Here is a 26,403-nt window from a genome sequence, read left to right on the forward strand (position 1 = left end):
CAATGCTCCCCGTACCCTGTGACAATGCTCCCCGTATCCCGTGACAATGCTCCCCGTACCCTGTGACAATGCTCCCGTACCCCGTGACAGTGCTCCCACCCCGTGACAATTTTTCATCACCTCAATCAGCTTGGAAAGGTGCTGACCAGCTCCTCCACAGCAATCATAATGCTGCCATGATACCCCTGCACCGCCCTCCCAATGCCCTCGCCCCCTACCAAATCCTGTCCTGACAATGCTTTCCCTCCTGCACCACCAGCAATACTTTCACCTGCCCCCTCCTACAATGCTCACCCCCCTCAACACAAACTCATAACAGTTAAATGTCTTAAACAGACTTTGTTAACCTTAACAACTTTGAAAAAACTTACCATAACACTGCAGGCATGCTGACAATAAGGTACTTAGCTGAGCTGGTGACATCAGAAGGGGACAAAGGCTCATCCCTCCCTCTCCTTGCCAGTCCACCTGGCTGGATCCCGTTGACAATTGCTCGCTCCTCATTCTGGGACAGGACAGCTTGGCCGTGTGTCTGCTAATTATCGGAAAGTGTGTATTTCTGTCTTTCTGTCTGTCTGCTTTCTTTATTTATCCTGCGAATTCCCAATCAGTCACAATCAGTCCGAAGTGTCATGCTAGTGTATTTTGTTTTTAAATTTAGAGTACCCAATTATTTATTCCAATTAAGGGGCAATTTAGCATGGCCAATCCACCTACCCTGCACATCTTTGGGGTTTTGGTTAAGTTAATAGGAAAAAGTTAAATTCTTACTGGTGCAGATGATATGAAATGGCTAAGATATATTTATTGTTTGGTTGGGGAACTTTGCAAATTTGGAATGTTTGTCATGTTTAATTTACAGCGAAGGCGGCTGTATCATTTTGCTGCACGGAATTACAATGCATCTGTATATCTTGAGTCGGGCAGCATGGTGGCACAGTGGTTAGCTCTGCTGCCTCATAGCTCCAGGGTCCCAGGTTCAATTCCAGCCTCAGGTGACTGTGCGGAGTCTGCACGTTCTCCCCGTCTCTGCGTGGGTTTCATCCGGGTGCTCCAGTTTCCTCCCACAGTCCAAAGATGAGCATGTTAGGTGGTGGATTGGCCACGCTAAATTGCTCCTTAGTGTCCAAAAGGTTAGGTCGGATTACTGGGTCATGGGGATAGGGTGGAAGCCTGAACTTCAGTAGTGCTCTCTTTCCAAGGGCCGGTGTCGACTCTTAAGGGCCAAATGGCCTCCTTCTGCGCTGTAAATTCTATGATTCTATGAGTCCAATAGCTCCAGTTTGAGTTCCTCCAAATACATTTGTGCTGTTTGGCTCCTCCCTGATTGGAATTTTATTGTTCTGTTTGGAAGAGAGGGTTCTGTGTATGCCTGGATGCTGAATGGTCTCCCAAACAGAAATGTGAGTTGTTGGAGAGCGGAGAGGGAAGATTCTCTGCTAGTTGAACATTTAAATGAAGGTGGGGTGGGTTTATAAATTGTCCTATTTATCACCTGAGCATTTTGCAAGCTGAGATTTACACGTCAGTGGATTTGCACTCCTTGCAATGTCAAACCAGAAGACTCTTGAAGTGTTGCTCTCTATCTCTCTCTCTCTCTGTCTCTGATTTGCTCAAGAAATAGATTTGGCCCTGACTCCAGATTTGTACTGCTGTCTTGCAACTGTACCAAGTGTGGTATCTGCAGTGTAACAAAGCCATGCACTAGACATGTTTTATTTCACATCGATATGCACACACTTTAATGATTCCATTTGCTTTGCATGTCTGAGAGACTTTTCCTCTGAGCACAAAATGAATTCTAAAAAGACCTGTTAAACATCAATATTTTTAGATGCCAGTGTAAGCACCATGGCTAAAGATTGGCAGAATTATAAGCGATAATGTTCCAAATTTTACCTGTTCATGTGGGTATGGGGAATGCTGGCAAAGCAGTGCTTTGCCCATTCTGATTTGTCCTGAGGCTGCTGATTCAACCACATATTGCTGGACTAGAGTCTTAAATAGATCACACCAAGTAGGGTGGCATTTTCCCCCTATTCCTGAATAGGTGTGCAGTAATCCAGATATTTTAGCACTCTAATTTTCTGAAGTCCGACCACAAGTGGTTTCTCAGCTGCAATACAATGTTCCATGATTATCATCATTTTAATATCAGATTTGCTTTTCTCCAGACTGATAAATGCACATAATTATTTTTATGTATAAGTAGAAAAATTAGATCTAGTTTGAGAAGTACATAGATATTTGGATTTTCTAATTCCAGTTCCTATTTGCCTCCATTAGCAAATAGTTCTACAAAGTGGAATAGATCATTATGACTGGGCTATTGCTCAATACGTGTACATGTGCACGCATGCACATGCAAATGCCTGACATTATGCACAGCTAGATTTAAATGTTTCAAATGCAATATCTTGCTGTGGGGTTAAGTCAGCATAAAATACAATTTCTGGTCTGTGGAAAGTTGATTGCTTCTTGCCAGAATGGCAAGATAGACACCTCAGTGCCAGTCATTGGTGACGGCAGGTTAGATATCATCCAGGGTTCCCTCTCCTTTTCCAGTGACCCCCGGCAGAAAGTGTAGGCAACAAATGAAGACAGGATCAGTCTTGGCTGTGGCGCACTGGCCCTTGGCAAACAGTCAGGTCTGATACAACTTCAGGTTAGCATGAGTTGACACCCTCAGCAACTCATCCAAAGAACAGAATTCCCCATCACTCAATGTGCTCTCAGTGCTGCTCTGAAGAAGTGCCCGTCTAGTTTAGGTGCTGGTAGCCTGGAGTGTGGTTTGAATTCATAATGTCCTTCTGCAAGCTCTTTCATATTGGCTTTAGTGGGTTCTGGGGCTACTTGCGACTGTTCTCGAGAATTGCAAATGGACCTTTGCTGAAACAAAGGATGCACGGATAAACACAATAACTACAAGTTAGCCAGTTTAACCTAGTTAGTGGGAAAATGTTAGAAATGATCATTCAGGACAAAATTAACAGTCACTTGGGCAATTTTAGATTAAGACAAGCCAGCACACATCTTAAGGGAAAATTGTATTTAACTATCTAGTTTATTTGAGATTTTGATGAAGTAACAGGTTTTGATGAGGGTTATGCGGTTGATGTGGTGTATGTGGACTTCCAAAAGGCATTAATTAAGTGCTACATAACAGACTTCCAAAGCCATGTTACACCCCATAGAATATAATAATAAATACAATAAAGTTGCCAAAGCCCCAGATGACCATAGGCTGTTTTCCCCTTTGAGGGGGGGAGCTGACTGGTGGTGGTTTAACCTGAGGATCACCACCCTCAGGTGAGGGGCTAGGTTGAGAATGTGGGGTCTTCATGGAATAACAGGGACAGTAGCAGCATGGATGTCAAATTGGTTGAGTGACAAGAAACAGAGTTGTGGTGAAAAGGTTGTTTCTTGGACTGGTGGAATTGTTCCCCAGGGGTCAGGGCTGGGACCACTGATTTTTTTGACATGTATTAGTGACCTAGACTTGAGTGTACAGGAAACAAGTTCAAAATTTGCGGATGACACAAAACTTGGAAGTATGGTGAATGTGAGGAGGATAGTGATAGAATCAGGAGGTCATAGTCAGGCTGATGGAAAAGGTGGACAAGTGGCAAATGAAATTTAAAGCAGGGACGTGTGAAATGACTAATTTTGGATGGGAGTGCAGGAGCAGTAGGGCCTGGATTTATAAGCGACATATTATTGAAGGTGTCAGGACAGTTTAAGAAAAGGGTCAATAAAGCATATGGGAACCTGGGCATTAGAAATAAAGAGGCATTATTGACAAATGTGTACATAACTCTGTTTTAGCCTCAACTAGAATATTGCGGGCTGCTCAGGGAAGCAATATTTAGGAAGGATGTGAAGGCATTAAGGAGGGTGCAGTAAAGATTCACAAGATTGGCTCCAGAGATGAGGAACTTTGATGAATAAATTGAAGATGTCCAGACTGTTCTCTTTGGAGAGAGAGAATTGAGAGGAGATTACACAGAGGTATTCAAAATCATGAGGGGTGGAACAGATTGGATAGTAATAACTGGTTCCACTGGCAGAAGATTCCAGAACCAGATGACAGAGATTTAAGGTGATCGACCCAAGTAGCAATGGCATCATGAAGAAAAGCAACTTTAGGAAGCGAAAGTCATTAGGGTCTGAAATGTGGTGCCTGAGTGAAGGAAGGCAGATTCAATTGAAGCATTCGGAAGAGAATTGGGTAATGATCTGGAGAGAAATGGGAAAAGACAGGGAGTGGGTCTAGGTGAGTTGCTCTTGCAGTGAGCTGGCATGGATACAATGGGCTGGATGGCCTCCTGTTCTGCAATCATTCTACAATTCAATAACTAACGGCAATCCAAACTTAACCCAAAAGTAAACTTAACCGCATTTTAAGGCTCATGGGAGGAAAAAGACTCTTTCCATCAAGTCATTTTCCTTATTGAACTGGGAATCATAGAATCCCAGCAATGCACAAGGAGGACATTTGACCATTGAGTCTGCACTTACCCTCCGAAAGAGCACCCTATCGAGGTCCACCCCCCAGCCACCCTGCCCTATCCCCATAGCCCCACTTCCATGTCCCTGGAGATTAAAGGGCAATTCAGCACGGACAATCCACCTAATCTGCACACCTTTGGACTGTGGGAGGAAACCCACGCAGACATGGGGATAACACGCAAACTCCACAAGACAGTCACCCAAGGCTGGAATCGAACCCGGCTCCCTGGCCATATGAGGCAGCAGTGCTAACCACTATGCCACTGTGCTGCCCAAGGTGTGAAAGCTTTGCTACAGTTATAGAAAGTTGTAGTTAGACCCCATCTGCAGTGTTGTGTTCAGCTCTGGGCACTGAATTATAGCCCTCAAAGCTTATACAGCTAGGAGAAAGCAGAACGATTCAAGGGCTAAAGATGTTAAATCATGAGGACAAGTTGCATAGACCAAAGCTCTAATTACACAAGTAAGGGATGAGCCTGTTGAGGTGTTCAAGAATTTGATAATGTAGCAACAGAAACTGTTTCCTCTGATGGGGGAGTCCAGAACAAGGGTGGGCCATCATTTTAAAATCAGAGCTGGTCTGTTGTCAGAAAGCACTTCTTTGCAAAAAGGGTAGTGAAAATTTGGAAGTGGTGTTAATTGAAAGGTTCAAGACGGAGATTGATAGATTTTTGTTAGTTGAAAGGAAAAATGGAAACAATATGGGAAATTCAAGCTAACATACAGATCAACCATTCTTAAATAATTTTATATTTAGAATGGTAGACAGCGCAGATCCAGGGGATTATAGATCAGTCGGCTTAACGTTGGCAGACAGAAAGATAATGGGATCTTTGCTCAAGACATTTAGGCTGTACGGTAGCAGTGATTAGCACTGTTGCTTCAGAGTGCCATCGACCTGGGTTCGATTCCCGGCTTGGGTCACTATCTGCACGTTCTCCCCGTGTCTATGTGGGTTTCCCCCGGGGTGCTCCGGTTTCCTCCCACAAGTCCCGAGAAGGTGTGCTTGTTAGGTGAATTGACATTCAGAATTCTCCCTCAGTGTACGCGAACAGGCGCCGGAGTGTGGCGACGAGGTGATTTTCACAGTTACTTCATTGCAGTGTTAATGTAAGCCTACTTGTGACACTAACAAAGATTACTATTAATGGATGAACAGCTAAAACCTAAAAATATAATAAAGAATAGTTAGTACCAGGTTCTGAAATGGAAGCTCAAGCTCCAACCTCACTGAATTCTTTTAATAAGGAACTGAGATAATGACAAGGTTAATGTGGTAGATGTTATTTGGATTTTCAAACACCTTTCAATAAGATACCATAGAGTGGGCTCCTGTCTAAGACTCAAGAACATGTGCAATTGAAGGGTAGGTCGCACACTGGCACAGTAAGCTGACTAACAAAGTAAATACAGAGTATAGGTGGCAAAGGGATCTAGTCAGACTGGTGAAAAGTATGAAATGGTGTTCCACAGGGATCGGTGCTGGGATAACTATTGTTCGCCATTTACATAAATAATTGGACTCTGGAATCCAAGATATGATGATCTCAAAATGTACAGTTGATAGAATATTGAGGGGTATAATTAACAGAAGAAAACTTGTAGAATAGGTGTGCAAATGACAACTAAATTCCAATACTGGTAAGTGTGACATGTTGCAGTTTGGTGGGAGAGATAAGTAGGCAACATATTCCTTGGAAAATGAGAGTCTTCAGAGGGATGAAGCAGGAAAAATGAATGAAGAGGTACATAGTTATAGATTGTTAAATATAGCAATGCAACTTAAGAAGTCCATAACAGACAAAACACTTAACTTCGAAAGAAATAGATTTGAAAAGCAGCACCTGTATTGTGCAGTATGTTGGTTAGACATAATTATGATCTTTATTGTCACAAGTAGGCTTACATTAACACTGCAATGAAGTTACTGTGAAAAGCCCCTAGTCGCCACATTCCATCACCTGTTCAGGTACACAGAGGGAGAATTCAGAATGTCCAAATTACCTAACAGCACGTCTTTCGGGACTCACAAGTAGGCCTCAAATGAAGTTACTGTGAAAAGCCCCTAGTCGCCACATTCCGGCGCCTGTTCGGGGAGGCTGTTACGGGAATTGAACCGTGCTGCTGGCCTGCTTTCAAAGCCAGCGATTTAGCCCAGTGCTGAAATGAAAATTCAAATTTCAACATCTGCCATGGTGGGATTCGAACCCTGGACCTCAGAGCATTACCCAGACCTGCTGAATCACTAGTCCAGTGAAAATACAACTACGCCATTGGATCAGGGTTCAAAGATTATGAAGGGGAATTGACAGGGTGGAGACAGGTTGAGATATTTACACTTGCAGGAGAAGCTAAAACGTAAGATAGTTATCAATAAATCTGGTAAAATTCAGGAGAAACTTCGGGCATGTTCAGAATGTGGATCCGGGTGAGGTGGTTGAGGCCAATAGTAGCGATGCATTTAAAAGGGAGTTAGACAAATTGAGGGAGAAAGGACGCGAGAATCTGCGGATAGGTTCTGGTGCTTTAAGGAGGAGGAGGGCGGACACCAGCATGGAGCCGTGGGGCTGAACGGCCTTGTTTCTGTGCTCTCAATGCTGTGACGAATGGTAGGGCAGGTTTCAGGTACTGAGTACCCCCCCACCCCCCCAGTCCCTGTGTTGGGTGTCTCTCTCGGTGTCTCTCTCAGTGTCTCTCTAACTGTCTCCCTCTGTCTCTCTGTCTCTCTCTCTGTCTGTCTGTCTCTCTCTGTGTCTGTCTCTCCCTGTCTCTCTCTCTTTCTGTCTGTCTCTCCCTGTCTCTCTCTCTCTTTGCCTGTCTCTCTATCTGTCTCTCCCTGTCTCACTCTCTGACTCTCTCTCTGTCTCTCTGTCTCACTCTCTCTCTCTGCCTGTCTCTCTCTCTCTGTCTGTCTCTCTCTCTGTCTGTCTCTCCCTGTCTCTCCCTGTCACTCTCTCTCTGTGCCTGTCTCTCTCTCTCTATCCGTCTCTCCCTGTCTCCCTCTCTGTCTCTCTCTCTGTCTGTCTCTCCGTGTCTCTCTCTCTCTGCCTGTCTCTCTCTCTCTATCCGCCTCTCCCTGCCCCCTCTCTGTCTCTCTCTCTCTGTCTGTCTCTCTCTCTGTATGTCTGTCTCTCCCTGTCTCTCTCTCTTTCTGTCTGTCTCTCCCTGTCTCTCTTTCTGTCTGTCTCTCTCTCTTTCTGTCTGTCTCGCCCTGTCACTCTCTCTGTCTGTCTCTCCTTGTCTCTCTCTCTTTCTGTCTGTCTCGCCCTGTCTCTCTCTCGATCTGTCTGTCTCTCCTTGTCTCTCTCTCTCTGTGTCTGTCTCTCCCTCTGTCTGTATCTCCCTGTCTCTCTCTTTCTGTCTGTCTCTCCCTCTCTTTCTGTCTGTCTCTCCCTGTCTCTCTCTGTCTGTCTCTCTCTGTGTCTGTCTCTCCCTGTCTCTCTCTTTCTGTCTGTCTCTCCCTCTCTTTCTGTCTGTCTCTCCCTGTCTCTCTCTCTGTCTGTCTCTCTCCGTCTCCCTTTCTCTCTCTCTCTCTATCTGTATCTCCCTGTCTCTCTCTCTCTCTCTGCCTGTCTCTCTCTCTATCTGTCTCTCCCGGTCTCACTCTCTGTCTCTCTTTTTGAATGTGGCAGCAGTATTGAGGTGTCAGTGCTGGAGCGGAAAGTTGGAAAGTGCATGGGCGTGAAAAGTGGGCAAAGAGAACGTGAGCTCTGTGCAAATATCCCCATGGGTATCGCAGCTAGGAGCGATCTGGGGGGAATGCTCTGCTTTGTTGCAGAGGGTCAGGGCTGAGCAAGGCTCCCCTCCTGGGTAACATACTGCTGAGGAACAGGGCTGGACAAGGCACCCTTCTTGGGTAACAAGCTGCTGAGGGTCAGGGCTGGACAAGGCACCCTTCTTGGGTAACAAGCTGCTGAGGGTCAGGGCTGGACAAGGCACCCTTCTTGGGTAACAAGCTGCTGAGGGTCAAGGCTTTACAAGACACCCCTCCTGGGTCACAGAGGGTCAGGGCTATGCAAGGCTCCCCTCCTGGGTAACAGAGGGTCAGGGCTGTGCAAGACGCCCCTCCTGGGTAACAGAGGGTCAGGGCTGTGCAAGGCTCCCCTCCTGGGTAACAGAGGGTCAGGGCTGAGCAAGGCTCACCTCCTGGGTAACAGAGGGTCAGGTCTGTGCAAGGCTCCCCTCCTGGGTAACAGAGGGTCAGGTCTGTGCAAGACACCCCTCCTGGGTAACAGAGGGTCAGGGCAGTGCAAGGCTCCCCTCCTGGGTAACAGAGGGTCAGGGCTGTGCAAGGCTCACCTCCTGAGGGTCAGCGCTGTGCAAGGCTCCCCTCCTGAGGGTCAGGGCTGTGCAAGGCTCCACTCCTGAGTATCAGGGCTGTGCAAGGCTCCCCTCCTGGGTAATAGAGGGTCAGGGCTGAGCATGGCTCCCCTCCTGGGTAACAGAGGGTCAGGGCTGTGCAAGACACCCCTCCTGGGTAACAGAGGGTCAGGGCTGTGCAAGACACCCCTCCTGGGTAACAGAGGGTCAGGGATGAGCAAGGCTCACCTCCTGGGTAACAGAGGGTCAGGGCTGAGAAAGGCTCCCCTCCTGGGTAACAGAGGGTCAGGTCTGTGCAAGACACCCCTCCTGGGTAACAGAGTGTCAGAGCTGTGCAAGGCTCCCCTCCTGGGTAACAGAGGGTCAGGGCTGAGCAAGGCTCACCTCCTGGGTAACAGAGGGTCAGGGCTGTGCAAGACACCCCTCCTGGGTAACAGAGTTTCACGGCTCTGCAAAGCTCCCCTCCTGGGTAACAGAGGGTCAGGGCTGTGCAAGACACCCCTCCTGGGTAACAGAGGGTCAGGGCTGAGCAAGTCACCTCTCTTGGGTAACAGAGGGTCAGGGCTGTGCAAGGCTCCCCTCCAGGGTAACAGAGGGTCAGGGCTGTGTAAGGCACCCCTCCTGGGTAACAGAGTTTCAGGGCTATGCAAAGCTCCCCTCCAGGGTAACAGAGGGTCAGGGCTCTGCAAGGCAGCCCTCCTGGGTAACAGAGGGGCAGGGCTGAGCAAGACACCACTCTTGGGTAACAGAGGGTCAGGGCTGTGCAAGGCTCCTCTCCTGAGGGTCAGGGCTGTGCAAGGCTCCCCTCCTGGGTAACAGAGGGTCAGGGCTGTGCAAAGCTCCCCTCCTGGGTAACAGAGGGTCAGGGCTGTGCAAAGCTCCCTTCCTGGGTAACAGAGGGTCAGGGCTGAGCAAGGCACCCCTCCTGGGTAACAGAGGGTCAGGGCTGAGCAAGGCTCCCCTCCTGGGTAACAGAGGGTCAGGGCTGTGCAAAGCTCCCCTCCTGGGTAACAGAGGGTCAGGGCTGAGCAAGACACCCCTCCTGGGTAACAGAGGGTCAGGGCTGTGCAAAGCTCCCCTCCTGGGTAACAGAGGGTCAGGGCTGAGCAAGACATCCCTCCTGAGGGTCAGGGCTGTGCAAGGCTCCCCTCCTGAGTGTCAGGGCTGTGCAAGGCTCCCCTCCTGAGTGTCAGGGCTGTGCAAGGCTCCACTCCTGAGTGTCAGGGCTGTGCAAGGCTCCCCTCCTGGGTAACAGAGGGTCAGGACTGAGCAAGGCTCACCTCCTGGGTAACAGATGGTCAGGGCTGGGCAAGGCTCACCTCCTGGGTAACAGAAGGTCAGGGCTGTGCAAGGCTCACCTCCTGGGTAACAGAAGGTCAGGGCTGTGCAAGGCTCCCCTCCTGAGGGTCAGGGCTGTGCAAGGCTCCCCTCCTGAGGGTCAGGGCTGTGCAAGGCTCCCCTCCTGAGTGTCAGAGCTGTGCAAGGCTCCCCTCCTGGGTAATAGAGGGTCAGGGCTGAGCATGGCTCCCCTCCTGGGTAACAGAGGGTCAGGGCTGTGCAAGGCTCACCTCCTGGGTAACAGAGGGTCAGGGCAGTGCAAGGCTCCTCTCCTGGGTAACAGAGGGTCAGGGCTGTGCAAGGCTCCTCTCCTGAGGGTCAGGGCTGTGCAAGGCTCCCCTCCTGGGTTACAGAGGGTCAGGGCTGTGCAAGGCTCCCCTCCTGGGTAACAGAGGGTCAGGGCTGAGCAAGGCACCCCTCCTGGGTAACAGAGGGTCAGGGCTGTGCAAAGCTCCCCTCCTGGCCAACAGAGGGTCAGGGCTGTGCAAGGCTCCCCTCCTGGGTAACAGAGGGTCAGGGCTGTGCAAGACACCCCTCCTGGGTAACAGAGGGTCAGGGCTGAGCATGTCACCTCTCTTGGGTAACAGAGGGTCAGGGCTGTGCAAGGCACCCCTCCTGGGTAACAGAGGGTCAGGGCTGTGCAAGGCTCCCCTCCAGGATAGCAGAGGGTCAGGGCTGTGTAAGGCACCCCTCCTGGGTAACAGAGTTTCAGGGCTATGCAAAGCTCCCCTCCAGGGTAACAGAGGGTCAGGGCTCTGCAAGGCAGCCCTCCTGGGCAACAGAGGGTCAGGGCTGTGCAAGGCTCCCCTCCTGGGTAACAGAGGGTCAGGGCTGTGCAAGGCTCCCCTCCTGGGTAACAGAGGGTCAGGGCTGAGCAAGACACCTCTCTTGGGTAACAGAGGGTCAGGGCTGTGCAAGGCTCCCCTCCTGGGTAACAGAGGGTCAGGGCTGAGCAAGACACCCCTCCTGGCTAACAGAGGGTCAGGGCTGTGCAAGGCTCCTCTCCTGAGGGTCAGGGCTGTTCAAGGCTCCCCTCCTGGGTAACAGAGGGTCAGGGCTGTGCAAGGCTCCCCTCCTGGGTAACAGAGGGTCAGGGCTGAGCAAGACATCCCTCCTGAGGGTCAGGGCTGTGCAAGGCTCCCCTCCTGAGTGTCAGGGCTGTGCAAGGCTCCCCTCCTGAGTGTCAGGGCTGTGCAAGGCTCCCCTCCTGGGTAACAGAGGGTCAGGACTGAGCAGGGCTCCCCTCCTGGGTAACAGAGGGTCAGGGCTGAGCAAGGCTCACCCCCTGGGTAACAGAAGGTCAGGGCTGTGCAAGGCTCACCTCCTGAGGGTCAGGGCTGTGCAAGGCTCCCCTCCTGAGGGTCAGGGCTGTGCAAGGCTCCCCTCCTGAGTGTCAGAGCTGTGCAAGGCTCCCCTCCTGAGTGTCAGGGCTGTGCAAGGCTCCCCTCCTGGGTAACAGAGGGTCGGGACTGAGCAGGGCTCCCCTCCTGGGTAACAGAGGGTCAGGGCTGAGCAAGACACCCCTCCTGGGTAACAGAGGGTCAGGGCTGTGCAAGACACCCCTCCTGGGTAACAGAGGGTCAGGGCTGTGCAAGGCTCCCCTCCTGGGTAACAGAGGGTCAGGGCTGTGCAAGACACCCCTCCTGGGTAACAGAGGGTCAGGGCTGTGCAAGGCCCCCCTCCTGGGTAACAGAGGGTCAGGGCTGAGCAAGACATCCCTCCTGAGGGTCAGGGCTGTGCAAGGCTCCCCTCCTGAGTGTCAGGGCTGTGCAAGGCTCCCCTCCTGAGTGTCAGGGCTGTGCAAGGCTCCCCTCCTGAGTGTCAGGGCTGTGCAAGGCTCCACTCCTGGGTAACAGAGGGTCAGGACTGAGCAGGGCTCCCCTCCTGGGTAACAGAGGGTCAGGGCTGAGCAAGGCTCACCCCCTGGGTAACAGAAGGTCAGGGCTGTGCAAGGCTCACCTCCTGAGGGTCAGGGCTGTGCAAGGCTCCCCTCCTGAGGGTCAGGGCTGTGCAAGGCTCCCCTCCTGAGTGTCAGGGCTGTGCAAGGCTCCCCTCCTGGATAATAGAGGGTCAGGGCTGTGCAAGGCTCCCCTCCTGGGTAATAGAGGGTCAGGGCTGAGCATGGCTCCCCTCCTGGGTAACAGAGGGTCAGGGCTGTGCAAGACACCCCTCCTGGGTAACAGAGGGTCAGGGCTGTGCAAGACACCCCTCCTGGGTAACAGAGGGTCAGGGCTGAGCAAGGCTCCCCTCCTGGGTAACAGAGGGTCAGGGCTGAGCAAAACATCCCTCCTGAGGGTCAGGGCTGTGCAAGACACCCCTCCTGGGTAACAGAGGGTCAGGGCTGTTCAAGACACCCCTCCTGGGTACCAGAGGGTCAGGGCTGAGCAAAACATCCCTCCTGAGGGCCAGGGCTGTGCAAGACACCCCTCCTGGGTAACAGAGGGTCAGGGCTGTTGAAGACACCCCTCCTGGGTAACAGAGGGTCAGGGCTGTGCAAGACTCCCCTCCTGGGTAACAGAGGGTCAGGGCTGTGCAAGACATCCCTCCTGAGGGTCAGGGCTGAGCAAGGCTCCCCTCCTGGGTAACAAGCTGCTGAGGTGGAGAGATACCAAATGAGACCAGAGAGTGGGCAGCAACACAAACAGTTAACTGCGTGACAGTTGGACTTGGGATGATTTTTTTTTCTCTCTCTCTCTCTCTCTGTTTCTCTCTCTCTGTTTCTCTCTCTCTCTCTCTCTCTGTTTCTCTCTCGCTCTCTTTTTTGCCTCCCTCCCTCATTCATTTATTTATTTGTATCTCCTCGTTGCACCTCAACAGGGCGCCGTCAGAGAGAGAGGTGGCGAGTGTGGAGCGAGTACTTCATCTTGGCAAAGGGAGCTGCTGCCGAGGACCGGAGAGAATCGCCCAGAGAGCTCAGGCAGAGAGAGGCGGGGAGAGGGGGTGAAGGCTGTGCCCCCCACCCGGGCCCTGGATCGCTGTGGACCCCGCATGGGGCAGGCTGTACCCGGCATGGAGAGGGAGCTGTGAGCAGCGTGGCCAGACGCTGGCTCCAGGAGCTGCCAGCCAATGTTTCAGCCCCCGTGCCATCCACCTGGGCAGGATGTGCCCCCGCTGCCGCCGCTAGCCCGCTAGCCCGAGCCCGCAGCACCGAGCCAGCCGAGCCCAGGGGCCCGGGAAGATGAGGATCGCCTCCCTCCGCCACTGCCTGCTGCTCCTGGTCGCTGCCCAGTGCTACTGGCTCCTCGCCGTCCCGCAGAGCAGCGCAGCCCAGGAACATGCCCATTCCATCCGGCTGGAGGGCGACATCATCCTCGGGGGGCTCTTCCCGGTGCACTCCCGGGGCCAGTCCGGGGCCCCCTGCGGCGAGATCAAGAAGGAGAAGGGCATCCACCGGATGGAGGCGATGCTGCACGCCGTGGACCAACTCAACCGCGACCCCGAGCTCCTGGCCAACATCACCCTGGGCGTCCGCATCCTCGACACCTGCTCCAGGGACACTTACGCCCTGGAACAGTCGCTCACTTTCGTGCAAGCTCTGATCGAGAAAGATACCACGGACGTGAGGTGTGCGAGTGGAGAGCCGCCCATCATCAGTAAGCCCGACAAAATCGTGGGAGTTATAGGAGCCTCGGCCAGTTCTGTCTCCATCATGGTGGCTAATATACTGAGACTTTTTAAGGTAAGATCATTGTGTGCGTGCGAGAGAGTGTGAGAGAAAGTGTGAAAGTGTGAGAGTGTGAGAGAAAGTGTGTGAAAGTGTGAGAGAGTGTGAGAGCGTGAGAGAGTGAGAGAAAGTGTGTGAGAGAGTGTGAAAGTGTGAGAGAGTATGAGAGAGTGTGACAGAAAGTGTGAGAGTGTGATAGAGAGTGTGAGAGTGTGCGAGAGAGTGAGAGAAAGTGTGTGAGAGAGTGTGAAAGTGTGAGAGTATGAGAGAGTGTGACAGAAAGTGTGAGAGTGTGATAGAGAGTGTGAGAGTGTGGTAGAAAGTGTGAGAGTGAGAGAAATTGTGAGAGTGTGAGAATGTGCGAGAGAGGGTGAGAGAGAGCGTGGGACTGTGTGAGTGTGTGAGAGTGTGAGAGAAAGTGTGAGTGTGTGAGAGAGTGTGAGAGAAAGTTTGAGAGGAAGTGAGAGTGTGAGCGAGTGTGAGCGAGAGTGTGAGAGAGTGTGTGAGATAGAGTGAGAGTGTCAGAGTGTCAGAGTGCGGGTGAGTGAGAGAATGTGTTTGTGAGAGAGAATGTGTTTGTGAGAGAATGAGTGTGAGTGTGTGTGAGAGAGTGTGTGTGTGTGAACGAGGGTGTGTGTGCGTGACTGTAAGTGTGTGACTGTGAGAAAGTATGTGAATATGTGACTGAGAGAGTGTGTGTGAGAAAGTGCGTGAGACAGAGAATGTGCGTGAGACACAAAGAGAGCAAATGTGTATCAGAGTGAATATCAAAGTGGCACTCTGTATGTTTAAGGGACTTTTGTCGACTGAAACACTAATATTTATCAATAGCACACAATGCTACCGTGATTAATGTTAACTGTAAGCGTAAATTCATCAATAATAGTGGGACCACTGGCTTTGGTCAGTGAGGGGTTTGTATGTGAGTGGAATTTCTGGCACTCTAACCGTCAATAATTCCTTTAGCTGCGGCCGGTATTTAACATTGCAATCTGCCAGTCTCCATCGAACAGCCCCGGGACCAGGATTAATGGGGTATAGATTTGGAAGAGGTTGCTGGGTCTGTGAAGGAGGCCAGTTTCAGTGGTTTGAGGGCTGAGGGAGGCAAGTAAATTCCAAGACTTTCTCCAGGCGGTTTGGTTTGGTTGTTGATGACGGTGTGTGTGTGTGTTCCCCCCCCCCCCCCATAAACATCTCATTGAGACTGCTAGTTCCAGGAGAGTTGCTGCAGGAGTGTCAGAAACACCATGCATTGAATGTTTTAGGGAGGTAGAGGCGAACTGTCGGAAGTTCGAACAATTCATTTCTTAGTGCGACAGTTTTCACAGAGAGATGATCAAACATTGAGATTGCAAATAAACTTACACACTGCAGTGCTCATCCACACCTGGTCGCGTGTGCACCCTGGGGAGGGGCGGGGGGAGCTATTTAGCCCATTCCATTGCTGTAGCGAAGTGGGAGATGGCTCTTGCAGGTTTAACGCTTCCTGGTCTTGTTGCTGGATTGCAATGAAGAGAAGGAATGATTGCTTATATCGAATTTGGACTCCTGAAGTTGTGACTGTGTGTGTGTGGGGGGGGGGGTAAAGTATCGTGTCCTCCACCTTCTTCCAATGCTGACCAAATGTCCAAAGAACCTCTGCGGGGTTCCCAGGGATTTCAGAGTGAGTGTGGGCAGAGACTCGCCTGGCACCAGGTCAGTGTCAGCCCAGAGGCAGTGTAACTGCAGCCGCCTCTCTGCATCAGCACTTCATTCAATGCGAGTTGTTCCAAACTGCCCTCTTTTCGCTGCCTGCTTTGCAAACGATTTGAACATTTCTGCGGAGCTCTGGAGAGGGGTAGAAGGGAGGGGGGGGGGGGATTTTTTGACAGCAAATGCTGCGAAATGGGACAGTTGGCGCTGCTTTGGGGAACTCGGACTGTGTTAGTATCGGTGTAAACATACAGCATGTGTGTGCTGTACACATTGGACCTCATTCCGCCCTGGCATCCTGGTCTCAACCAGACATCGGTGACAATGTGAGGATGTGAATGTGAAGTACACGACTGGAAGAGGTAGCTGAATGGGTTAATAGGAGTTTATTGTCAGTGTGTGCCTGTGATTGGCAGTGAATATTGCATTAGTGTCATGAAGCCGGAACGTTGAGGAATTCATTTGTATGCGGGAGCTAACAGCAGACGGGCATGTCTGACAACATTTTTACCATTAACACTGACAAAAAGCAATCTGTTCGGCAATCTGGTTCGCCGACCCGAGGTCTGTGTTACCAGTGCCGAGATAAGAATTCAGGGTGAGCTTGGACAACCCTTGCCAGGGTGTGATGGGGCACACAATCTGATCAAGGGCCAGACCTCTTGGGGCACCATTATGACAATCGAGACACTATAGAATCTCAACAAACGGAATTAATAAACAGCCTAAATAAAGCCTTGCGAAGCAATGCGGTCCGATTATAGCAATGGGACAACCAGACCAGCACATACCTGTGTGGGTTACACAGCCAATAAATAATACACTGACCTTTCTAAGCGATCATTAATTAGGTAGCAATTGCAAAGGGGGAAGATATGACCATCGATCTGTTGTCTAAGTTAGTGTTGTTTATATTGATTGAAATTCTGCACGCTTAACAATAAATGCCCTTAAGAAATATTCCCTGTTTTACATGGATCAGAATGAGCTGCGATAGATGGGGAACGGATACGCTTTTGTGCTTTAAAGGGGCTGTTAAGAGGTTTCTTTTTTACGAGTAGGTTTTACAATAATGATTACTTCGATATTGATATGCCACAATATCTCACCTACACAGGTTAGAGTCGCAGAGCAATTATACTGGGGCTTCCACGCGAACACAGTGTGCAGGAACGGAAAAGCTGCAATGTTATATGAGCATTCTATTCCTGAATGTATTAATGTTTCTAAGACACACCAGAGCACCTGCAGGAGGCACTCTTTCATCATTTGGGCGCCAAACTGAGCATGTTTCTGATCTTGCTCCGGGAAGGTAGTGAGTCGAGATTGGCGACTCGCTCACAGGGAGAAGGGAGGGAGGCTCGGCAAGGGAACCATCCCTATCTACTTCCACAGCAACATGCCGTCAGAGAATGCTGCGTACACATTTTCTTGTGGGGAAAATAAATCTTGATGTGGGTGTTGCAGGTAAGGCAGTGGTCATGGAGTCATAGAGTCACACAGCACAGAAAAGACCCTTCGACCCATCGCGTCTGCACCGATCATAAATAACCACCTAACTGTCCTAATCCCATTTTCCAGCACTTGGCCCATTGCCTTGTAAGCCTTGTTTAAATGCACATCTAAATACTTATTATGAGAGTCTCTGTCTCCATCGCCCTTTCTGGTAGCAAGTTCCAAACTCCCACCACCCTTTGGCTAAAAACGTTTCCCCTCACATTCTTCTAAACCTCCTGCCCCTTACTTTAAATCTATGCCCCCTGGTTATTGATCCTTCCAAGGGGGGAAATTTCTTCCTGTCTGCTCTATCTATGCCCCTCATAATTTTGTACATCTCAATCATGTCCCCCCTCAGTCTCCTCTGCTCCAAGGAAAGCAACCCCAGTCTATCCAATCTCTCTTCATAACTGAAACCCTCCAGCCCAGAGAGCATCCTGGTAAATCTCCTCTGCACCCATTCCAGTGCTTTCACATCCCTCCTGTAATGTGGATTCCAGAACTGCACACAGTACTCTAGCTGTGGCCTAACCAATGTTTTATACAATTCAAGCATAACCTCCCTTCCCTTAAACTTGATGCCTTGGCTAATAAAGGCAAGTACAGTATAGGCCTTCTTAACCACTGTATCCACCTGCTCTGTTACCTTAAGGGCAAAGTGTACATGCACACCAAGGTCCCTCTGATCTCAGTGCTTCCCAAGTTCCTGCTGTTTATCATGTATTCCCTTGCCTTGTTTGACCTGCCCAAGTGTATCACCTCACACTTATCCCAATTGAATTCCATTTTCCACTCAACAGCCCATCCAACCAGCCCGTCTGTATCCTCCTGTAATCGAATGCTATCCTCCTCACTATTTACCACCCCAACAATTTTCGAATCACCTGCAAACTTACTGATCAACCCTCCTATATTCTATTTAAATATTTATATAAACCACAAGCAGCAATATAAGGGTGTAGTGGTATTGTTATATTGTTGCTGGATTAGTAATCCAGAGACCCAAGGGGACCCGGGTTCGATTCCCACCATGGCAGATGGTGAAATTTGAATTCAATATTAATCTGGAATTTCAAGTCTAATGATGACCATGAAACCATTGTCGATCGTTGTAAAAAACCATCTGGTTCACTAATATCCTTTAGGGAATAAAGTCTGCTACCCTTAACTGGTCTGGCGTACAAGATCCACTGCGATGTGGTTGACTCTATACTGCCACTCCATTCAAGGGCAATTAGGGATGGGCAACAAATGCCAGCCTTGCCAGCGATGCCCACATGCCATGAAATAATTTTTGAATTTTTATCTCACGAGTTGCCTTGAGAAGATTATGACACAATTGAATGGTTCGGACATTTCAGAGGACAGCCAAGAGTCAAACATAATCTAGACTGGGTAGATGTGCCACATCTCCTTCTCCCAAACCACACCATTCATGGTAATTTTTTCCAAAGCTAAATTCACATTTTCAAATGGTATGTGGGATTGGAATTTACATTCTCTGGAGTATTAATCCATTAACTAAACCACAGCATTGCAAAGCCATCGCTGACATAATGGAGCAAATAATGTGGGACTAGCCATGCATGATTTTAGCCAGTTCTCAAAATGCCATAATTCTGCCCATGAGCTTTTTTAAAAAAAAGATGTAATGTTTACCTTTCATAGATTTCCTTACTGTTAGACGTTTAAATCTTGCTTGTTGAAAGGAACATTTGTTCCTCAAGACAGTCTTTTCCTTGTTTTCCACAACTGCCTCTACTCTGCACCTCCCCCCCCCCCCTCCCCACCCTAATATTCCCCACCCTAATATCCCCCAGTTGCTTAAAGGTGTTGACTCGTATGTTGACATTTCTCCAGTGCCTCATCACATTTAAAGCATGAATTCAGCTACCCGATGCTGACATGGCATTCAGTCGGGGGATCGCCTGAACTCGTCTAAGCCAAACTCCATTCGAGTGAATTTTTGTAAAATGGTCGTAAGCGAGATTTCACCCCACTTCAAACATGTTGCACATACCATTTTCAAAATCAGCAGCATCTCAATGATTTTAAAAAAATTAAAATTAAACACGATAACTGTCCTTTATTCACATAACCATCGCAGTTCAATCTGAAGGCGAACTAACCCCTTCAGCACAACCTTGCAGTAACTGCACCACTTCTTTTGTTGATTTTTGAATAAGTTGAGACTTGAAACAGGAACATTTTCTCTACCTTGTGGCTGCAGCCTTCAGCACGTTGGAAAGATTGTACCCAGAGCCAGGAAATGTAATTAGTTTTTGAGAAAATTAATTGTTGGATGTGTTTCATGACACACAGAGAAGAGATCTTTCGGTGTACACAAAGAAATAAACAAGTCCATAGACTTGAAGCCTGCAGACTGCAACTTGTTGGCAGTTGTGAAGTGGAATAACTTACAGGCAAACACTTGTTGGGAACAACCCTTGATGTGATCCTATATATTTAGCTTCACTTTTCCACACCCAAAAAGTGGCTTTCTTTCCTGATACGAGCCAAAATAAGGGACATATTTTGTAGGGCAGTGTAGGAGTAAGTGGAGGTCAGTGGGTCTGGAAAAGTACGCGGCTCAGTGGGGGCGATACATTCCCAGCGCAACTCTGACCTGCTGTAATTTTGAAAGCGGACATGGGAAGCGGTAAGTTGTGCAAAAAATGTTGGGTTTGGTCTTTGGCACAAGCAGGAGTAGGCCATTCAATATGATCATGGCTAATCTTGGGCCTCAACTCCCCATATCCCTTAATTCCTTGAAAGACCAAAAATCTGCCTCTCCCAGCCTTAAATCTAATTAACGATGGAGTCTCCACAACTGTCTGGGGGTAGAGCACTCCAAAGGTTCACAACTCCTTGAGTGAACTAATTTCTCCTCATCTCAGTCCTAAATGATTGGCCCTTTATTCTGAGAATTTGCCCCGTGTTTTAGACTCCTCAGCCAGCTGAAACTATCTCACCACATCTGCCCCATCAAGATCCACCAGGGTTTTGTAGGTTTCAATGTGATCACCAATCATTCTTCCAAACTCCAGAGAATATAATCCCAATTTACTCCCCCTCTCATTATAGGACAACCCCCTCATCGCAGGAACCAATTTAGTGAACCTTCTCTGTACCGCTTCCAATGCAATCGATATCCCTTCATCAACATTGCTCGCAATATTCCAGATGTGTCCATAAGACCATAAGACCATAAGACATAGGAGCGGAAGTAAGGCCATTCGGCCCATCGAGTCCACTCCACCATTCAATCATGGCTGATTTCAACTCCATTTACCCGCTCTCTCTCCATAGCCCTTAATTCCTCGAGAAATCAAGAATTTATCAACTTCTGTCTTAAAGACACTCAACGTCCCGGCCTCCACCGCCCTGTGGCAATGAATTCCACAGACCCACCACTCTCTGGCTGAAGAAATGTCTCCTCATCTCTGTTCTAAACTGACTCCCTTTTATTGTAAGGCTGTGTCCCCGGGCCCTAGTCTACCCTGCTAATGGAAACAACTCCCCTACGTCCACCCTATCTGAGCCATTCATTATCTTGTAAGTTTCTATTAGATCTCACCAAAACACTGTACAACTGTATCAAGACTTCTTTATTCTCGTCCTCCAATCACCTCACAATAAAGGCTAACCTGCCGTTTGTGCCCACCCCAGTCCAACCCCTGCATCTCCACATTGTGACATTACTGATATCGAGGCTGTCACCTGCGACCACTCCTACAGGGTGCTCCCCATGTGGGTGGGGGTGAGGTGGAAGCAGCCAGTGGGAGCACCTCCACGGATTCTGATTACAGGACCCAACCCCCCCCCCCCCCAACTCCTTAACATCATCTCTGAGACCCTCTGTCCATTGATGCTCTTGAGCATTTTGGGGCCATCACCAGCTGGAGTGCACCAAGCATCCACTCCATGCATCTTTGTGACATTAGTGTCATTTAAAAAAATATATATTTTATTGACATTTTTCAAACAGAGATTTTCCATTTTTACAACATAATAAAGAAATATGCATTAAACGTTATTTAAATAATATATTAAACTAACAACAAATGAAAAAAGAGATAAACAAAAAGCAAATATCAACAACTAGCAAAAAACAAAAACACAGGATAATACAACCCCCGCCCCCTGAGTTGCTGCTGCTGTCCTTTCTGTTTTTCCATTATTGTTCCGTGAGATAGTCAAGGAACGGTTGCCACGGCCTGGTGATCCCCTGAGCCGATCCTCTTAACGCATATTTTATTCGCTCCAGTCTTATGAACCCTGCCATGTCGTTTATCCAGACCTCCAAGCCCGGAGGCTTTGCTTCTTTCCACATGAGTAGAATCCTTCGCCGGGCTACTAGGGACGTAAAGGCCAGAACGTCGGCCTCTTTCGTCTCCTGCACTCCCGGTTCTTCTGCAACCCCAAATAGAGCTAACCCCCAGCTTGGTTTGACCCGGACCCCCACCACCTTTGAGACCACTCTTGCCACACCCTCCCAGAACTCATGCAGTGCCGGACACGACCAGAACATGTGGGTGTGGTTCGCCGAGCTTCCCGAGCACCTCCCACACCTATCCTCCACCCTAAAAAACCTGCTCAGTCTTGCTCCCATCATATGCGCCCTGTGTAGAACCTTAAATTGAATCAGGCTAAGCCTGGCACATGAGGACGAGGAATTTACCCTGCTTAGGGCATCTGCCCACAGCCCCTCCTCAATCTCTTCCCCCAGCTCCTCTTCCCATTTTCCCTTCAGCTCCTCTGACATTAGTGTCATTGATCACTCAATCGAGAGAATGTGACATGCATGCTATGCATATTAGCACGCTGTTCCTGGATATACTCCGAGTGATGCTGGAGGTTTGCTGCTCTTTCAATGCAACATCTCATATGCTCAAAACAGAACTCAAGTGATGCATTGACTCCTCCATTTTGCTCAGAAGATTCTGCGCATTATGTGGTAACTCTAACATGTGGACACTCACATCTCCTGCTGTTGGTTCAGGAATACCTGCCTTGTGTAAAACTCCCACCATGGTGGGACAATCTGTGCTGATGGTGGGTGCGCTCGACTGATGTGACTGTGCAACCTCAACCTCTTCCAGGACGCTGTCCCCCCCCCCCCCCCTTGCCTGCCTTGGCATCCCCTCCACATCTGCCTATATAGCTGGCTTAGGGTGGTTAAGTGAAACCACCTCTGTCAGCAGCTGCTTCTGCAGCACTGAAGCAGTCCATTTGAACCAATATTTTGGCATGGAGGCAACTGGGGAGGAGGGCGTTCCATCCCGATCACCTGGAGATCCCTTGGAGATGCTCAGACCTGTCATCCTGGCTTCAAGGAACTCCCACCTTGCCATCACCCTCTCCCTCATGCGCAGCCAGCCTAGCCAATCACCTGGAGATCCCTTGGAGATGCTCAGACCTTGTCATCCTGGCTTCAAGGAACTCCCACCTTGCCATCACCCTCTCCCTCATGCGCAGCCAGCCTAGCCACTCCATGGGTATCAGACGAGATGTGGCAAAGCACTGCCAGACCGAGCTCGTGCCGTGTGCTCTTTGCTCCTCTAATATCAAGAAAGTGAGAGTTAGGGCCATTGTGCCCTCCTTCCTTGCTTCCATCTGCACTAATATCTGATGTTACCACCTGCAGTGTTGCCACCTGCATGTTTGTTGGTGATGGGGGTTTCCTCCATAGCTCTGTAATGCCCCTAACCCTAATGCCCCTGCACACACACATGCTTTCATTGTTAAGGAGGACTATATGATCTCAGGCTCTTTCTCTTGTGGATATGCTTGAGACTGGAGGCCTGTCACCTGAGTGTAGTGCTGCACCCACCTTGCTGTCTGCAGAAGGTTATTGAAGCGGCAGTGTATGCAGACCCTCCTCGTCACTCTGCAGCCACTCACTTCACCTGCCTCCAGCCAGGCCTCCTCACTCTGTTTGACTGGCCTTCTCCTGCCACATTCCAGAATAAAAGGGCACGCCTGTGATGACATGACCTCAAAAAGGATCTCAAAGGCGGCATGGCTAAATCCAGGGGCCCACGCCTATATGGCACCAACCAACCTGCTCCGTCCCTGGTCTCCCAATTCTTCTATATCCCTCCAAACCAGCTATAACAATAGCAGCTGGTTTTGCCTTTCCATCTCTGCTGCCTCACTGCTCTCTTGCATACTCCCTTGTCTTGCCATTGCTAAAATTGGATGCACATCCTGGTCTCTGATTAGGATTCACATTAAAAGTGGCATTGGGACAGGAAAAGTCCCAATCCTGGAATAAAGTCACAGCCGAACCTCTGTCCTTCTTTCACATCGGGAAAATCAAATGCTTTCTTCTTCTCTCAGAATTGCGTCTGAGTTAATTACTTTGCTCCCTTCAGGAATCTGTCTGCAAGAAATCCTCTCGCCTCTCTGCATCCATCTCAGTACTATCTCTCTCTTTCTCCCCTTCCTTTCTGAAGCATGTGTCTTGCACTATCATTCGTTGATTCATTATTTAGCCTTTTACTTATGCATCAAACTTGGGAATATCATCTAGTGTTTGTTATCCTTCCCCTGCTCATCATGACCCCATTCTCTTGGACTTCCGGGTGTGGCTATGCAGAGCTAGGTCGCATATTCGGTAGCTCCCGCTTGGAACGGACTTTTGGGCTCTTTTACAGGGCCCCCACGGCATTTGTTTGACATTTCCCCGTGTGGGAAGAAGACTGCAGCATTCCCCTGACAGTGTCCCCCAGGAATGTTATGTCTTTTGGCTGCCAGGCCCGGCAGAAACAGTAAAAGATTTGGCTGCAAACAGGATAAACAGGGCCCCTTCCAGCATGCAGGCGGGGGAAGGGCAAGCTTAAAGCTGCAAACTGACCTGAGGACCTTTATCAAAAGTGAATTCTAACAGCAGAGGGAACAACTGTGAAAAGATCTCACCAAGGCCACTGAAGAAGCGGGGACGAGGCTTCCGGTGGCGGCTATGGAGGAGTAGGTCACGCATTCGGCAGCTCCTGTCTGGAATGGACACTTAGACCTTTTTCAGGAGTTTCCACAGACATTTTGGGGCAGATTGGTGAAGCGAGCACTGCCAAAAGGATTCCCTCTCGAGACTTTTGGGCTCTTTTCAGGGCCCCCAAGGACACTTTTTCGACGTTTCCCAGTGTGGGAAGGAGTTAATAATAGTTCCCCATCAGTATATGGCTTTAACTAGGAGTGGGGTGACAAAAACGGTGGTGGTGGACCAGAAGAAGGGAGGGAAGAAGGACAAAATGGCGGCGGGCGGAGACCAGGCAGCGTGGAGGCAGTGGGCGGAGGAGCAACAGGAGGGTATCCAGCGCTGCCTCAGAGAGATTAAAAAGGACCTGCTGGAGCCGATGAAGGCTTCTATTGATAAGCTGCTGGAGACACAGACGGCCCAGGGGGTGGCGATCCGAGAGGCTCAACAAAAGATCTCTGTCAATGAGGACGAGATCTTAGTCCTGGTGGTAAAGGTGGAGGCGCACGAGGCGCTCCACAAGAAATGGCAGGAGCGGTTCGAGGAGATGGAGAATCGGTCGAGGCGGAAGAATCTGCGGATTCTGGGCCTCCCGGAGGGGCTGGAGGGGCCGGACGTGGGGGCCTATGTGGTCACCATGTTAAACTCGCTGATGGGAGCGGGGTCCTTCCAGGGGCCCCTGGAGCTGGAAGGGGCCCATAGAGTGTTGGCGAGGAGGCCCAAGGCTAACGAGCCTCCGCGGGCGGTGCTGGTGCGGTTCCATCGGTTCTTCGATCGGGAGTGTGTGCTCAGGTGGGCCAAGAAGGAGAGGAGCAGCAGGTGGGAGAACGCGGAGGTTCGGATATATTAGGACTGGAGTGCGGAGGTGGCGAAGAGGAGGGCCGGGTACAATCGAGCGAAGGCGGTGCTGCACAGGAAGGGGGTGAAGTTCGGCATGTTGCAGCTGGCGCGACTGTGGGTTACCTACAAGGACCGGCACCATTATTTTGAGTCTCCTGAGGAGGCGTGGGCCTCTGTTCAGGCCGAGAAGCTGGACACAGACTGAGGGTCGGGATGGGCGATTGGGGACTGCGGTGGATATGTTATGCCTATTTTTGGTTCGGGGGGGGGGCCTTTGCATTGTTTTGGGTTTCTTTTTCCCTGTGTTTTTCTCTTTCGGGTTGGGGAGGGTGGATGGGGCGGGTTGGGCACTGTTTTGGTTGGTGGCGGGGCCTGGTAGGTGGAGAGCGCGGGATTTCTTTCCCGCGCCGAAGACTGGGGGTGGCGGGACCGGGGCGGGGAAGCAAGGATTGTTTCCCGCGCTTAGAACGGAGGGGGAGAGCCTGTGAATGGGAAGCGGGAGAGGAGGGTGTGCCACACAATGGGAGGAGTCGAAGGGGAGGCGGGAGTGGCCGGGGTCAGCAGGAGTCAGCTGACTTGCGGAAGTGCAATGGGGGGAGTAAACCAGCTAGGATGGGTCCTAGCCGGGGGGGTTGGGGGGTGGGGGGGTGGGTGGGGGGGGATCGAGTTGCTGCTGCTAAGATCAAGGAGGAGCTGGAGCGAGTGGGGTGGGTCGAGACGGGGGTATGCCGCTGTGGGGAACGGGTCGGGTGTGGGGTGTGGGCGCGTGGCTGGCCGAGGAGGGGTCATGGCTAGTCGGTGGGGGAGGGGGGCGGGTAGCCCCCTAATCCGGCTGATAACCTGGAATGTAAGGGGACTGAATGGGCCGATTAAGCGGGCCCGCGTGTTCGCGCACCTGAAGGGGCTCAAGGCGGATGTGGTTATGCTCCAGGAGACACACCTGAAGGTGGCAGACCAGGTAAGACTGAGGAAAGGGTGGGTAGGTCAGGTGTTTCACTCGCGGCTAGATGCCAATAATCGAGGGGTGGTGATCTTGGTGGGAAAGAAGGTGTTATTCGAGGCGTCGAGCATTGTGGCAGATAATGGCGGTAGGTACATAATGGTAAGTGGTAAGTTGCAGGGAGAGAGGGTGGTACTGGTCAATGTGTATGCTCCGAACTGGGATGATGCGGGTTTTATGCGGCGTATGTTGGGTCGGATCCCAGACTTGGAAGTGGGGGGCCTGATAATGGGGGGAGACTTTAACACGGTGCTGGATCCGGCACTGGACCGCTCCAGGTCTAGGACGGGTAGGAAGCCGGCGGCGGCTAGAGTGTTGAGGGGATTTATGGACCAAATGGGAGGGGTGGATCCTTGGAGATTTGCAAGACCGGGGGCTAGGGAATTTTCATTCTTCTCACATGTCCATAAGGCTTATTCTCAAATCGACTTTTTCATTTTGAGTAGGGCGCTGATAGCGAGAGTAGAGGATACCGAGTATTCGACAATAGCCATTTCGGACCACGCCCCGCATTGGGTGGACTTGGAGATGGGGGAGGAGAGGGACCAGCGCCCGCTGTGGCGC

The 26,403-nt window shown here is 50.4% G+C and overlaps 1 protein-coding gene across 2 annotated transcripts in view; it reads left to right on the forward strand.

Moving 5' to 3' along the window:
• LOC140396179 (metabotropic glutamate receptor 8) overlaps nucleotides 1–26,403 on the forward strand; it is a 707,540-nt gene that overhangs the window by 21,129 nt on the left and 660,008 nt on the right. The window contains exon 2 of one of the 2 annotated variants that reach the window (XM_072484442.1): nucleotides 12,985–13,846. In XM_072484442.1, the coding sequence (XP_072340543.1) occupies nucleotides 13,346–13,846 (501 nt within the window). In that variant the 5' untranslated portion in view covers nucleotides 12,985–13,345. Of the gene's footprint in view, nucleotides 1–12,984; nucleotides 13,847–16,916; nucleotides 16,991–26,403 lie in introns of those variants that run through there. The other variant, XM_072484443.1, reaches the window with a different exon arrangement.

This window comes from Scyliorhinus torazame, chromosome 19 (assembly GCF_047496885.1).
Source record: "Scyliorhinus torazame isolate Kashiwa2021f chromosome 19, sScyTor2.1, whole genome shotgun sequence".
NCBI lineage: Eukaryota > Metazoa > Chordata > Chondrichthyes > Carcharhiniformes > Scyliorhinidae > Scyliorhinus > Scyliorhinus torazame.